Source organism: Phascolarctos cinereus, unplaced genomic scaffold (genome assembly GCF_003287225.1).
Source record: "Phascolarctos cinereus isolate Bilbo 61053 unplaced genomic scaffold, phaCin_HiC Scaffold_1;HRSCAF=81, whole genome shotgun sequence".
In the NCBI taxonomy this organism is placed as follows: domain Eukaryota; kingdom Metazoa; phylum Chordata; class Mammalia; order Diprotodontia; family Phascolarctidae; genus Phascolarctos; species Phascolarctos cinereus.
The window spans coordinates 190,055,014-190,071,475 of record NW_027555514.1 but is presented as its reverse complement, the minus strand read 5'-3'; the positions used below and the strand labels follow the sequence as shown (position 1 = coordinate 190,071,475).

The 16,462-nt window shown below is 41.6% G+C and overlaps 1 protein-coding gene across 2 annotated transcripts in view; it reads left to right on the top strand.

Annotated features, from left to right (window-relative positions):
* ETV6 (ETS variant transcription factor 6) overlaps positions 1-16,462 on the top strand; it is a 343,296-nt gene that overhangs the window by 286,725 nt on the left and 40,109 nt on the right. For both annotated transcript variants that reach the window (XM_021001730.2, XM_021001729.2), the window contains exon 5: positions 13,549-14,094. In XM_021001730.2, the coding sequence (XP_020857389.1) occupies positions 13,549-14,094 (546 nt within the window). The remainder of the gene's footprint in view (positions 1-13,548; positions 14,095-16,462) is intronic.

The following is a 16,462-nucleotide window of genomic DNA, read 5'->3' as shown; positions in this document are numbered from 1 at the left end:
ACTGCCTTGCCCCCCCCCAAAAAAAAGATAGTGACCTTATCTGACAATGCATACAAGATTGAGGCTTCATTGTATTTTTTTCTAGCACCTCCAATGATTTCCTAATTACTCAGACATCTTCAGAATTTCTTCCATTATGTTGTTGTGGTCACTGTGGATATCATTCTCTTGCTTCTACTTGGTTAACTCTGTATCAATTCATACAGATCTTCCCACATTTCTCTGAATAGCTTTGTGGAGGGTTCTCCCCTGAAATGTGGTGGTCACCACATGCTTTTGTTTGTCTCTGGGATAAGGGAAAGTGTTCTGACTGTGAAGTCTTAGGACCTAGGTTCAGATCCTGCCAACCTGTATGACTTTGGGCAAGTCCCTGGCTCAATTTCCTCATCTGTGAAATAAGGAATTTGGACTAAATGGCCTCCGAAATCCCTTACAACTTTAGATCTAAGATCCTATGACTTTTTAAAAAAGTTTTATCGATGCCTTTTATTTTTATATATCATAGTCATTTCCAGTTATGCAACCCTGACCCTTCAGGGAGCTTTCTTTTGTAATCAAGAAAAAGGTTAAGGGAAACCAACAGGGCCCAACCAATATGTTGGACAACTTAAGCAGCATTGTATGTCTCTATCACCCCATTTCTCCAAGGAAAGGAGGGAGGCATACATACTTCTTTATCTGTCCTCTGGGCCCTAGATTGGCATTCGATTCATCCTTCAATCCACTGCTAGGTGGATAAGCCTAATTCAGATCTTGTCATCTCTCCCTCTTATAAACCATTCATGGCTCCTCATTTCTTATTGATTCCTTAAATTTCCACAATCTGTCCTTGACCTAACTTTCTAACCCTGCCTTCCACAGGACCCTTTTATTTCATCCCAGGCTCCAGTAAAACTGAATTAACTACTCACTGATTCCCAAACGTACTTATCATCAGGAGATTGGGTGAATAAGGACTGGAAGTGAGTAGGAGGTGGGATGGGGAAAGACTGCCTACTATGACTCTTCCTTGGAGTGGGATTTGTCAACATGTGGAGCTGTTGATTACACTGACATTTCTGCTGAGGGATTTAATGATGTTGGGGGAGCAAGATGCTGGATCATTTGACGTGAGCATATTAGTCGTGTTACTGGAGTACGTGTTAAGAGAGAGAGGTAGAATGGTACTTTCAGTGTTATTTTGGTTCTCCTTCTCTTGTTATTGTGGGGCCGAGGGTATGTGAAGGAGGCGTGTCTAGGTCAGTCCAGGTTAATGCTTTCTGTGAAGTTGTGAGGTGACAGATTCCACCCAACTCAGCAGTCTGGAGAAAGAGGTACTTCTTGGGGCCCTAAGCAGCCTGAGACCTCCATGTGTTTCAGATCTCAGAATCAACATTTAGGTTTTTTTCTCCTCTAATCTGTTTTCTTTTCTTTTCTTTTCTTTTTTTTGTTAGGCAATTGGGGCTAAGTGACTTGCCCAGCGTCACACAGCTAGTAAGCGTCAAGTGTTTGGTCTGAGGCCGCATTTGAACTCAGGTCCTCCTGACTTCAGGGCTGGTGCTCTATCCACTGCGCCACCAGCTGCCCCTCTCCTCTAATCTGTTGATAAGTAGACATGGCATTTTGGAAAAAATAGGAGATAGATGTTCTGGTCCTTTCTCTAGCTCTGGTTACATAATTACTGACAACAACAATAATGATGATGATGATGACAATCATATTTGCTAAGCACTTTATAAATAGTCTATCATTTGATCCTCAGAACCACCCTGTGAGGTAGGTGTTGTTATTACCCCATTTTATAGCTGAAGGAGCTGAGGTAGGCAGAGGTTTAAGTGACTTACCCAGGGTCACACAGCTGGTGTCTGAGGCCAGATCTGAATTCGGATCTTCCTGGACTTCAGGTTTAAGAGGAGTCACAAAGCCTTTATATACCTCAGTTTCTTCACTTCAAGAGTTTTCCCCTCTTTTACCTCTTTTGTGTGTTTGGTCATACTATTTCCTCCACCTGGAATACCTTTCTAGGCCATTTAGTATAGTAGAAGAAGCAGTGGATTTGTACTCAGAACCCCTGGGGGCTGAGGCCCTGAGACTTTGGGAAAGTTTGTTAACTTCTCTGGTCCCCAGTTTTCTCTAGATAATCTCCTGGCCCCTGGAAATCTTAAATCCTATGAGTCCTGCACCTACCCTGATTTCTACCTATTGAACTCCTTTCTCTTTCAAAATTTATCTCAAATCCCAGCCTCCTCCTTCATGAAAATTTTACTAATCCCCTAAATCTAATGGGGAAAAGGGTGGGATGGCAGGCAGGTGGTTCAGTGGATGGAGTGGCAGGATTGGAGTCAAGAAGACTCATCTTCCTGAGTTCAAATCTGGCCGTAGACACTTTCTAGTTGTGTGACCCTGGGCAAGTCACTTAACCCTGTTTGTCTCAGTTTCCTCATCTATAAAATGAGCTGGAGAAGGAAATGGCAAACTGCTCCAGTATCTTTGCCAAGAAAACCCCAGCTGGGGTCACAAAGAGTCAGACGTGACTGAACAACCACAAATCCAGTCTCAACTTGGAGCCTGAATAAGCTTTCTGTTCCTCTTTTATTATACTATGACACTTTTTAATTTATTTGTAGATATTTCTTGACCACAGGATCCTTTAGAGCAGGATGGTCTTACTCATCCTGATGCCCTCTCAGTGCCTTGTCATTGAGCCATGTGTAAACCAGGCACTCAGTAATGTGTTTGGGATAAATGAGTGAATAAATAAATAAATATAAAGCACTTGTTAGTACTATCAAGTTACATTTGTATAGTGAGTGGATATTGTTTCAAGGATTTCCCATCTACTCTGCTGACCCTCCCTGAAATCAGGCACAGCCTCCACAAGCTATGGTGCTGTGATGAACGCGGGCTAACAAATGCAGTTCCTTCCACTGCTACCTTAATCACTTTATCTGAATAATATATGTTGCCTTGAGAGCACTTCAGCATATTGAAAGAAGCGTGCTATCAGGGAATCAGAGCAGGATAGATTTAAAGTTGGAAGACACCTTAGAGACCATCTAGTCCAACCCCATTTTATAGTTGAAATTAAGCAACTTTTCCCAAGGTGATACAGGTACTAAGTACAGGTTCAGGATTTGGACCCTAGCCTTCTGACTCCAAATTCAGTGCCCTCTCCACGGTACCAACAGTGCTTCTCAGAGGCAAGTGGCTCCCCACAATTTTCAAACAGTCAGTGCTCTCTAACACTGGTTCTAGGTACCATTATCCCCATTTTTACTGATGAGGAAACTGAGGCAGAGAGAGGTTAAGTGGTAGTATTTGAAGCAGGATTTGAACTCGCTTCTTCCTGACTTCCAAGTCCAGCACTCTACTTCATCACATAGCTGCTTTAGGAATGTGATGATTATTATTGTTAATAATAATAAAATAGATTTTATATACTAGCCTAGAAACCTACCATAGTCCATCACCTTTATTCCTGCCACACTTTCCTTTTTCAGTCTTGATCTAGTGGTTAACTTATTATATAATATCTCAAATTCAACATGTCCAAAATGGAACTCATTATCTTCCCCCTTAACGCTGACCCCTTCTCCATTTTTTGTTTTTATTTCTAACAAGGGCTGTGCCATCTTACCATTTACCCAAATAATCACTCACTATACAAACGTGTACTTGATGGACACTAATAAGTGCTTTATATTTATTCATTCATCAATTTTACAATGTTATGACATTGGAGCAATCCCAGCCTCCTTTCTGTCCCTCACCACTGACGTTCAATCAATTACCAAATCCTGTGGATTCTACCTCCAGGACATTTCTCGAAACCATTAGCTTCTCTCTATGCATATTGGTAACATCTGTTCAGGTCCTTGTCACTTGTTGCCTAAGTTACTATAATAGCTTCCCACATTATCTCCCAGTTTACAATCTCTTCCCCCTCTAGTCTATGCTGCATAAATTTATGACAGTGTCATTTAAAAATCTAATTTGGCTAGAACACAGAATGTGTGAAAGGAGAGTAATTTACCATAAACCTGCAAAGGGGAGAAAAGAGCAAGATGGAGGATTGTAAGGACCAGCCTAATGATTTTGTATTTATGCTAGAGTTAGCCTGGTCCTTACTGTCCTCTATCTTGCTCCTTCTCCCCTTCGCAGGTTTATGGTAAATTACTCTCCTTTCACACATTCTGTGTTCTAGCCAAGTTAGACTACTAGCTGTTCCCTGAACTTGCCATTACCACCTTCCTGGTCTCAGTACATTCATTTGCTTAAGCTGTCCTTCTTACCTGGAATGTTCTTCCTTCTCTCTCCACCTCCTCTTAACTCTTATTTTCCTTCCAATTCAACTCCCATGCCATTTCCTTGGTGAAACCTTCCCTTGACAGTGCTTCTTCCCTGCTCAACTTATGTTTGTATGTGCTTGTTTGGACACATGTTATGTCTTCCAAGTGGGCTAGGAATTCCTTTAGAAGACACTGATAAGCTGGAACATGTCCAGAGAGGACAGATAGGATGTTAACAGCCTTGGGACAAGGATAGTTTGAAGAAGCTGAGAATGTTTAATAATAGCCAATAATAATCACTAGCATTTATATGGTGCCATAAGGATTAGAAAGTGCTTTACAAATAAATAATAGCGCATTTTATCCTCACAATAGCCCTGAAAGTGAGTGCAATTATTCCCATTTTACAGATGAAAAAAACGGAGTCAGACAGAGGTTAAAGGGATGTGCTGGGGGGCACAGCTAGTAGGTATCTGAGGCTGAACTCATATTTTTCTGACTCTATGTTTGGCTCTCTATCCAAGGGGATGTGGCAGCTGAAATCAAGTTTTTGTAGGGCAGTCATTTGGAAGGAGGGATTAGACCTATCCCAGTTGACTCCAGAGTGCAGAACTAGAAACAAAGAGGCAGATCGAGGCTTGAATTGGGAAAAACTTACTAATATTTAGAGTTGTCCAAAAGTGGACTCATCCACATTGGGTAACCCAACTATTAAAGGCTTATTAGACCACTTAATGGATATGTTATAGGGGGAATTCTTGTCCCAGCTGACCTCAGTCATCTCTCTGGTCGCTTTTCCAACTCTTCACATCATTCATTTGTAATCTTTATATTTTTATCTTTGTATCTTCAACCTCTAGCATAGTGGATTGCATATAGTAGACACTTAATGTCATTGCTGTTCAGTTGCGTCTGACTCTTTGCGGCCCCATTTGGGGTTTTCTTGCAGAGATACTGGGAGTGGTCTGCCATTTCCTTCTCTAGCTCATTTTACAAATGAGGAAACTGAGGCAAACAGAGTTAAGTGACTGGTCCAGGGTCACACAGTAGGTGCCTAAGGCTGCAGTTGAACTCAGGCCTTCCTGACTCCAGTCCTGGCACTCTATCCATCGTGCTCCCTAGCTGTCCCAGACACTTGATAGACACTTATTTAATGGAAACAAACATCGGTTCTGTGCAGGAATTCATTCCAAGGGTCTAAACCGGCTGACGCTGAACTCGTGTAACATGATCCATTCATAGCTTGGTAACTATTTAGTGTTTTTATCTCATGGTCCAGAGGTGGGGAACCTGCGGCCTTGAGGCCCCTTGTGAAGTTTGGATTCAGTCAGAGGGCTGCCCTTGAGGACCTAGAGGGCCACAGGTTCCCTGCCCCTGTCATGGTTCACGAGCCTCTTGGAACCTTCCTGACAATGCCCCGATGGCTTCCGCTCACAGCTTAAGGAATACTGAATTAATTAATGTCTCCATACCGCCTTTTGACCATGTGATTCTACCATTAGGTGACTAAAGGTCATACCTTAGGCAAAAGCAGACTGACAATATGTCACATCCTTGGACTGTCACCAAACACCCCCACTCTTTTATTTCTCTCGCTCCTTTTCTTTCCCTTTAGTTTTATTTCGGGTCCTATGACCTCAGCCTTCTCTACCCCTCAGTGGTTCAACACACAATTGAAGGCTACTGCTTAAGGAACCAGGAGGCATCACACAACGCTTCAGTGCCTTGGCAAGCACCATCCATTCTGGTAAACCTGGAGTAAGTGGGTGGTGGCTTCCCATCATCCCTCCTTCCTGCCCCGCTTTTGTGCTTGCCCACATCCTAGAAGTCCTCAGATTCCCTGGTTATTTTCCCTCTCCCTGTTTCCTCTTACCTGGCCTGTGTAATGTTGTTTCCTGAACCTGACCGTATATAGGCCACCTTGCTTCTAATGAAATCTAGTCACCAAATTCTATTAACCGTCCTGTCCCACCTTTTCATTGCGACCGGATGAAAGATGACTTGCTTTCACAGAGCCCGTGGGACAATAAAAGGAGGCCACTCTCCACTAAGAGGGCTCTAAATAACAGCTAGCGTTTGTATGGAACTTTAAAGTTTGCAAGGTGAGGTAAAGGCATTTAATCCTCACAACAGCCATAAGCGAGATGTGTAGGAGGAAGTGGCTTGCCCAGGATCCCACAGCTAAGTAACTGAGGCAGCCCTTGGCTCTCCCTGACTCCCCATTCTAAGGCTCTATCCGCTCCACCCGCTTGTGGAGTATAGCCTGCAGTATATATAGACTGCATTATTTGTAGTGTATAGATTACAGTAATTGGGAGCCTGGGGAAAGAAAGCCAATTCCTTCATGTAGTTTTGCATATTTTTCCCATTCTGAGAAAGTTGCAGATAACTAGTTTATTTAGGCTGGGTTCAGCAGGGTGCCAACGAATTATAAGCCTTTGAGCCTTGGAAATTAAAAGTTTTCTTTTAGCCCCTTTCACTGTTGCTTTTGAAATTCTAGGAACCTCTGGTTTCTTGTTTATGACCTCAAATGTGTATGAATCATAAACTCCAGACTGGGACAGTTTCCTCCCCTTGCAAAGGAAACTGGTTACAGTTTGGTGAGCTGTGGAGATGTACAGGGTCAATGGAAAGTCACAGGGCCATGTCTCCTCAGTAGCTCTGAGTGGGAGCTGCAGGGTTTGGGGCAGAGGAGCTGAGTTGGGAAGGAGTATATGAGGGTATGGGGCCTTATAGGTGAGAACCAAAAAAGAAGAGGGAAAATATTCTGGACTCTGCCTCCCTTTTCTCTGGGAATTAAAGACATCTTTCGTAGCCCCTTTAGAGTATAAGAGTGACTAGGAAACTGATAAGCTTTTGTAATTTTCATAATTCCTTTCAATCTTTTTGTAAAATTGTTTTGAGAAGCAAACAGCTCTAGGAGTGTTTAGAAGCAGGACAGTAAAGTGGAGGTAGTGGAATAGATAGATAGGATAGATAAAATGTGGCCTTGCAGTCAGGAAGACCTGAGTTCAAATCCTGCTTCAGACATTTCCTAGCCGTGTGACTGGAGGCAAATCACTTAATCTCTCTATGTCCCAGTTTCGTTATCAGTAAAATGAGGGAATTACCATTCTAAATTCCATTCCATCTATAAATCTGTGATCCTATCAACCCAGGTTACTGAGAGTTATCTGTTAGTATCATTAACAATACCTCTTGACATTTTCTTTTCCTTTTCATCTAAAGCTTTGAGAGTCTTGTGGGGAGAAGAGGAAATGTTTGACTAAATTTTATTTTTACTGTGCTAAGTGAAAATCTGATCTTTTCCTTTATTTTCTACTGGAAATTTTCTAGTCTGAAAGTCATGGCATTAGTCAGACCTCAAAGCGTTTGGGATTTGTTGGTTATTATTTATAATAAAACTCAATTTAAGTTGGATCTTAATGAATCTTAAATAAGGGATCTCTTCTGATGAACGAAAGGAAATGAGGCTAGAAAATGTATCTTTAATTCACATGGAGAGGGACAACAGAGTCCAGAATGCTTTTTTTTCTTGTTAATATTCACCTAAGGCCCAGTTTTATTTGGAGATTTTTGGTAAAGAGAGGAGATTCTATATTTACATAATCTTTCTACAGAGAAATAGGATTTAGTCATGATGGTTGGGAGCGTTGCACTTAAAATCAGATTTGGCTTTAAATCCTACCCCAGACTCTTAATCGTGTGATCACAGACAAGTCAGTTAACCAAAATGGGCCTCAATTTCCTAATCAGTAAAGTGATATCAATACCTACATTACCTATTTCACAGATGTCTGGAAAGCACTGTGTAGAACTTAAAGCACTCTATAAATGCTTATCATCATCATCATTATTATTCATCAAGAATGATAACCTTTCTTTCCCTGCTTCCACTTCCGCACAAACAAATTATGTTAGGTTTTATCCATTATTGTTTTCTCTTCCTATATTGGGAACTTCCAAATGAGAGCAGCAACATGGATTCCTTCCCAGTTTTCCATCTGGGCAAGTCACCAACAACAAACCCAGACATCAAGGCCAGACCAAAAAAATCTTGCCTTAGACAGAGGACTCCTACATCTGGGAGATTTAATGCACCCACTGTCCGCTCAGTGTATTTCCTGTGTCCGGAGCGTCTCTGCCTGCCGGCTCTGGTCTCTAAGTTTCCATACCCTGCTGCCAACTTATAATAACAGAGACAGCAGGCAGCAGGGTAAGAATGTCATAACCCACTCTGCACGTGGTTGCATGCTTTGCAAACTGAAACAAAGCTTAGCAAGTCTGATTGTAGGCCTTTTAGCCTTGAGAGTGGCCATGTCCCAGACCACGAGGAGCCTAGAATTAAATACCATCAGGTCTAGTTCTTTACCATTAATGTTATCGTCTTCATCAAGTACTTCCTTTCAGAGTTGGTCTCTGCAGATAAATAAATAAATCTCATTCTCCCAAGTTGTGTTCCTGGCCAGACAGAAGCTCAGCCATAAGAAAAATCTGAAGTGGCTTCTCCAGGGCTGTGGCTCTCTCTTTCCTTGTTCCCAAGGCTGGGCAGGACCGGAGTGGAATCTCCACAGGAGATCACATCACTTCCTCTTTCAGCATGGCACCAAAGTTTGCCTTCCTTTCCTAGCCTTCCCAGACTTCCTATGGCTTGCCCTGGATACACCCACACACAGTCAGCTTTGAAGCCCAGCACATCAAAGAATACCTGCAGGTAACCAGGGTGCTGACCGAGTGGCTGCTTCCTTTCTGAAATTTGTAAGGAGGGAAACGGGTTCAGGAAATAGGATACATGCTTCTCAGAAAATCTTTGTGTATGTGTAAGCTTTAATAACTCAGGATGATAGAAACCATCTGTATGTGGAATTTGAAAGGAAATTTATTAAGCTTTAGGACAACTACATTACACAGTTTCATACAATGTATTTTTTATTCAGATCCTGCCTCAGCATCTCAGACTTTTCGGAGAAGTCACCATAGAGTAATGGAAAAAGTAAAGAAAGTAAAGGAAAAAAGAATTGGGATTGCATTCTGGCTCTGCCCCTTAACGACCATGGGCAACTCACTTAGCCTCAGGTGTCTTGGGCTGTAAAATGGGTGTAATAATATTTACACTCTCTGTCTCCTAGAGTTACTCAAACAGGATTTGCTGTTTCGTTGAGGTGGTTGTTTCCACCAGTGATGCTGATCTCAGTCCATCCATACCTGCCCCATCCTGCACAGCTATTGTCCATGACTTCCCATGAGACCACCACCTCCTATGTTTGGGACCTTCCTTATTTTTCCCTAATACCCTAAGTAAACCAGTGGAGTACTCAGATTGTCTGTTTAGTTACTAATCTCTAGGCCTCTTCACAAGACCAGCCCATCTTTTTCAATCACATGATCCTTTGGTGGTATTGTATTGTTTGTTCTTTATAATTCTTTGGTATATGATGCAGCCTTCTCACACCTACTGAGTACCTTCTGAACAATGCTAAATTTTAATTCTTTGGAAATGACAGTTACAGTATCCCATGCTTCATAACCATAAAGTAATATGGAAGACCTAAATGGCTAATGTATGTAAACTTTAAGTCTAAATAAATGTAAGTTAGTATTATTATCTCTCCACACACAAAAAAATTGCTCATCATAGATAAGATTGACTTTTTGCTCTGGCCAGCAAGTGCAAGTTTATGGAATAATTAAATCCATATAGGTTATGAAAAGAAAATTCAATACTTATTACCTGAAAGTTTATGTATTGTTTATGTTAAGATCTGTAATCAGGATGGACTGTGCCCCAGGGTACCAAAATTAAAGGGTGCTTACTACACTTACACTCTTAAGCTTAACACTTAATTAGCAAAAATAATTAGTTAAAATATGAAGCTACTAGCTGAAGCATACTCCTTGGCCTCTCTCTCTTTTTCCCCTCCATGGTAGAATTCCCAACAGCAGGTAGCTTTGTTAAGCCCAACCCCTACCCCCATATTCACACATGCATGGGTTAGCATCCTGGGGTCTCTTCCTCCATGATAACGTGTGTTCCATATGGCTCAAGGTCTTCATCTCCCCTCACACCCAGCTAGCCTCCCCACAACTGAATATCTATTTAAAAATTGTTTTAGGGTGCTTTTCATGGTATGTATCATAGGCCCATTTTGTGGTACTTGCTATGGGAGCCAGAATTGCTAATTAGGCTGTTTCTGCTACACTTATCACCTATGCTTTTAATGATGTCAAACCTTCATAAGCACTGTAATGAAGTACTTATATGTAGTGGGGGGGGGATTAAAGTAGAGAAATTAATATAAGCATCTCAATCTGTGTAGTCACAAAATAATACCCAGCGGTGAGTTTAATAATTCTTGAAAAATTAGCCTTTTGACCTCAAAGAGTTTAAGGTTTAATAGTCATGAACAATGTGCCTTTTGCTCACTATTTCACTTGATAAGTGACCTCTACTTACAGCTCAAAATTTCTACCTTCTGCTAACTATAACTATAAAAAGCTATAAGAATTTCATGCTGCAATTTCTTCCTATTCAATCTGGGGAATAAAGGTTGTATTTGGGGGGGGTTCAATCTTTTGCTTCCTGAGCCCCACCAGGTTCCCAAATCCTCTTTAGGCTGCCCTAATAAAAGTGTGTGTGTGAACAAAGTTGATTTCGTTAGATGCATCAGAGTTTGGGGGAAGAGAAAAGGGAGAAAACCCTAACCTTTGTAGGATGTGTGTGTGTGTGTGTGTGTGTGTGTGTGTGTGTGTATGTATATATGTATGTATGTATGTAAATGTAGGCAGAACAAGTTCCCACATTGGCCACATTTTAAAATTAGTCCATCCCCTCTTGGTCAGGAAGTAAGTAGCCTGCTTTATCATAGTTGTTATTACATTGATCAGAGTTCTTCAGTCTTTCAAAGTTGTTTGTCTTCATTATATTGTTGCCATACTGTAAAAATTGTTATCCTGATTCTCAGTTCATATACCTCTCTAGGTTTCTGTGAAACAATCCTTTTCATCATTTCTTTTGTTTTAATATATTTCTGTTTATTTCATTAAATATTTCCCAATACATGTAAAAAATTTTGACTTTTTTTTAAATTTTGAGTTTCAAATTTGCTCCTTTCTTCTTCCTGCCCTTCCCCCACCTTGAGAAGGCAAGAAATATGATATCACTTATATGTATGAAGTCATCCAAAATATATTTCTGTATTAGCCATGTTGCAAAAGAAATTATACACACACACACACACACACACACACACACACACACAAAACCCAAGAAAAAGAAAGAAAATTTTTAAAATTTGCTTCAGTTTTCATTCAGACTCCATTAGTTCTCTTTGTGGAGGTAGATAGCATTTTTCATCATGAGTCCTTGAGATTGTCTTAGATTGTTGTCTTGATCAGGGTTGATCATCCTCACAATATTGCTATTACTATGTACAATTCACCATTTCTTAAAGTACAAGAACATTCCATTACATTCATGTACCATACTTTGTTCAGCAATTCTTCAATTGACAGATACTGCCACCCCCCTTCCCCCACCAACTTTCCATATAACAAAAAGAGCTTCTGTAAATATTTTTGTGCACTTGAATCTTTTTCCTCTTTATTTCTTTAGGATATAGGCTTGGTACTCGTGTCTCTGGGCCAAAGGGTATGCATGTTTTAGTGGCTTTAAGGTCACTTTTGTAACAAAGTTCCAAATTTAAATGCTGTTTCTGTTTACAAAAGCAAACTTAACATCTCCTAGTTATACTAAAATGTGAGTCCCTTTATCTTTTCCTTTCTGTGTATCCCTGGCACTTAACATAGTGCTTCAAACTTAGTAAGTACTTAAAACTGCTTATTGATTGTTGACTATAATGACTAAGCTTGGCCTCCATAAGGTTCCTCTTTAACCTGTCTCCTCATAAAGCCTCTAACTTGCTTTTCCCAGTGAAGACTTCCAAAGCCAGGGTTAGAAGAGAGGGAGATTAGAGGAAGTGGTAGTGCTGATTGCAGACAGCTTTCTCAAGGAATATGGCTGGGAAAGGGAGGAGAGGGGCTAGCTTTGCTGCGTAGAAGGGCTAACCTCTTCATCAGAGACTGGGGTCAAGGAGGAAATGGTCAGGAATGATGTCAGGGGTTTGTGAGTTGAGTTGAGGAGAGGGAGCTCTTGGCTTACTCCCCACTTTGGCATCAGTGCCTCAAGACTGAAAGCCAGCTAGAGATTTAATCAAGTAAAAGAACTGGAGTTGATACTACAATCAATTTCGAATAGCCCAGAACTTAATTTGAACTTTTAAAATGCTGGATTCAGCGGGAGAAAGATATGGGTTCAGCTCCAGTAATGAAATCTACTTACCTGTGTAAGAAACTTAAACCTCTCTGAGCATGAAGGAAGACTTAAGTCATTTGTAGAGGGAAATACCACATCAGTGAAGTCACAGAGGTTTGATATATTGACACCCTGTTCTGCCTAAATAAAGTCACTGATTTTGAAGGTAAAACAATTTTCTCAGTCCCACCTTTGTTTTATGTTATGGCCTGGGATCCATCGGTCGTTGCTCTGGTCTTTGTTTATCACATCTGTAAAAAGAGGAATATTAGTTACCTTACCCAGAGTATTGTGAAAATTTAATTCAGCTAATATTTCCTAAGTACTTAGATGCTGGGATATAGATAAGGCAGAGCTCTCAATCCAGGAAGGAGATGGGACACATACATGGATAACCATCTTACAGGTTTATATGTATGTATGTGTGTGTGTGTGTATGTATGCATATGTGTATATATATAATAAAATTATGCATAATATATAAAACTTGTAAGTTTTATATAGAGACTAAGCAGGAAGGAGCCATTACTGACTTAGGGAGTTAAGGAAGGCTTCCTGAAGGAGCTGGCAGGTCTAGACTGGAACCTCTAAGGCCATTTCTAACTCTTAAGATTCTGCATTTCTTTAAACCAGCTATTGAAAAGAGGAGGGTAAAATAAGGGAAGGGTTGAGCATAGATATTTGAGTTTATTGTGCTCATAGGGAACTAATATGTGATTAAATGTTTGTGGAAATTCTTGGTTTGTGTGGTGGGGAGGAAAGAATTGTAAGTATGTGTAACATGTAAATAAATACTTTATATAATTAAAAACCTCTGAGAACAAGTACCGTGACCTCCTAGGAAGAAAGGTGCTACATTATACAAATATAAACTCTACTGACTTGCTTTATTTCAGCCTTTTTACCCGTAGCTCATAGCATTTTTGTTTTTTATTTATTTATTTGTTTATTTTTTGCTTTTTCCCCCAGATAATTGTGTCCAGAGATCTTCAAGGCCATCCATGGAAAATATGCACCACAATCCTCCTACCATTGAACTCTTGCATCGTTCCAGGTCGCCTATTACAACCAACCACCGACCTTCCCCAGACCCCGACCAGCGGCCCATCCGGTCCCCGCTGGACAACATGATCCGCCGCCTTTCCCCATCTGAGAGGATCCCAGGACCAAGGCTTCACCAGGAGAACAACCACCAGGAGTCCTACCCTCTGTCAGTGTCTCCCATGGAGAACAATCACTGCCCGCCCTCCTCGGAAGCCCACCCAAAGCCATGTAGCCCTCGTCAAGAGAACACTCGGGTCATTCAGCTGATGCCCAGCCCCATCATGCATCCCTTGATACTGAACCCCCGGCACTCAGTGGATTTCAAACAGTCCAGGCTGTCAGAGGACGGACTGCATAGGGAAGGCAAGCCCATCAACCTGTCACACCGGGAAGACTTGGCGTATATGAACCACATCATGGTATCTGTCTCCCCTCCAGAGGAGCACGCCATGCCCATTGGGAGAATAGCAGGTAAGCTGGGGCCAGGCTCCGTGGCTTCTTCTCCATCCCTAGTGTCAGCCAGGCCTCGCTATGACCAAGCTCAGGAGTCATCCTGTAGAGGCTATGGAACAGCCTTACCCCGCTCCCAGCGAGGTGCCCCTCAAAATTGTGTCATTGGAAAAGTCTTCAGAGTAGCTGAGAGGCATCCCCTAACAGAGCCATCTATGAATGAGCTTCTGCGATGGGATAGTTAATGATCCTCTAAACATTTTTAAAAAACAAATGTCCAAAGTCCAGTCGACAAGGGAAGTCAGCGAAGAGGCATGGCTGAGCAAAAACACCTAAAATGAAAGGTTTATGACCCCATTAATGGTCCTGTCCTCAAGTGTTCATCGGCTAATTAATGACCAGACAGAGCATAAAGAAGCTTTGCCTCAGATGCAGGCCTTTAACAAGCTCTTCAGGTAGTGAGCTGGTGTGGCTTTCACCTTGAGAGGGTATAAGTACAGGATTGGGACTCTCATTTCCAGGGCAGGTGCTCCTGGGTCATTTGGTCAAGGAAACCACACCCAGCATCTTCCTTGTGATGACAACCCCGGATTTGCGTAGACACGCCAAGAAATCAAACCCGGAGCAAATGGGAGCTTGGGACTTTAGCTTCTGCAATTATAATAAAGAGAACTCGGCCTTCTCCTGAGCATGCAGGTTTACAAAGTACTTCACAGCACTCGTTTGAAGTAGATAGTAGCATTAACAATAACAACAACAACAATAACAATAACTGACATTCAATAGCACTTCAAAATCTGTAAAGTACTTTACACATGTTATCTCATTTGAATCTCACAATAACGCAGTGAGTTGGCACTGTTACAGGCATTATTGTGCCAGTTTTATACATAAGTAAATAGGTGAGAGAGGTAAATAGATGGTGTGGCACTGTGGAAAGGGTTCAGTTAGAGTTACAGGATCTGGGTTCAAATGTGGGCTTTTCTCCTTACTGCCTGTGAGAGCCCAAACAAGTCACTTTATACGTCTGGGCCTCAGTTTCTTCATCTGTAAAATGAGAAGATTGGTCTTGATGACTTTCCAGCCCTCTGAGCCTACAACTCTGCCAGTGGTCATGCAGCTTAGTACGTGTTAGAGGCAGGATTTGAACCAGGGTCTTACCAACTCCAAAGCCAGCCTTCTGTCCACAAGCACACTGGGTACCACTCCCGAGTATTGCCTGTATAAAATATGCCAGGAAAATAATTAACAAAGTAAATAAAAATGCAATGGAACATAGATAATGTTAATGTGTGGTTTTCTAAGTCAGTATGCTGCCATCAGGTATCCTTGCCTGTGGTATAGTGGCCCCCATTTTAATTTGAGTTTATCCAAGACCACACTGTCATTGTTGACATGTCTGACTCTTTGTGATCCCATTTGGGGTTTTCTTGGCAAAGATACTGGAGTAGTTTGCTATTTCCTTCTCCAGCTCGTTTGATAGATGAGGAAACTGAGGCAAGCAGGGTTAGGTACCTTGCCTAGGGGACACACAGCTAGTAAGTGTCTGAGGCCAGATTTGAACTCAGAAAGGTGAGTCTTCCTAACTCCAGGCTCAGGGCTCTAGCCACTGCACCACCTAGCTGCTCTGCATCATACTGTCTCATTACAATTATGCTCATACAAATTCTCATTCAACAGGGAAGTTGGGTGATTTGCCCTTGGCCAACCAGCTTATTAGGTGGCCTAGCCAGGATGTGTACCCAGCATGAACTCATGTTTGCATTCGACTTTAAGAGGCAGGCATTAACGCAGGTGAAATTGTGTGAGATTTTCCAGAAAACTACCTTTAGCCGCTTTGCAGGTTTCATTTTTCTGAGAACAGTTCTGTCTGCCTCTTCCACTGAAAATTAAGTGAGGAACAATCTCAGGAAAAAGACGTGAAGGTCCCTCCCATGGAGACCTGCTTCAGCTGCTCCGGCATTGACTCATATCATTGAGAGCTGTCAGGCCTCATTTGCAGACCTAAATTTATCTCCAGTCCCACAGAAAGCTCAAGTGTCGTCTCACCTTTTTCATTGTAAATAATTTACGTCATGAATGCTAGTTCAGGAAATAAAGTATATAGAAAAATTTGGTTTGTGTTTTAAAAGAAACAGTGATGAGAAGAGGAGAAAAAAGCCAACATCTTTAGGTAAACATACTGGCAGCCCCCTAAGTTACTGGGGGAAAGGGACAGGTTCAGCGCGCTGTTAACATACTGTGTGAGCTTTGTTAGCCCATATTTCTATAGCAATTTAATAGAAAGTACACTTTTGTGAGACCTGAAGTCAGGAAGACCTGAATTCAAATCCCACCCTAGACACTTACTAGCTGTATGACCCTGGGCAAGTCACGTAACTTCTGTTTG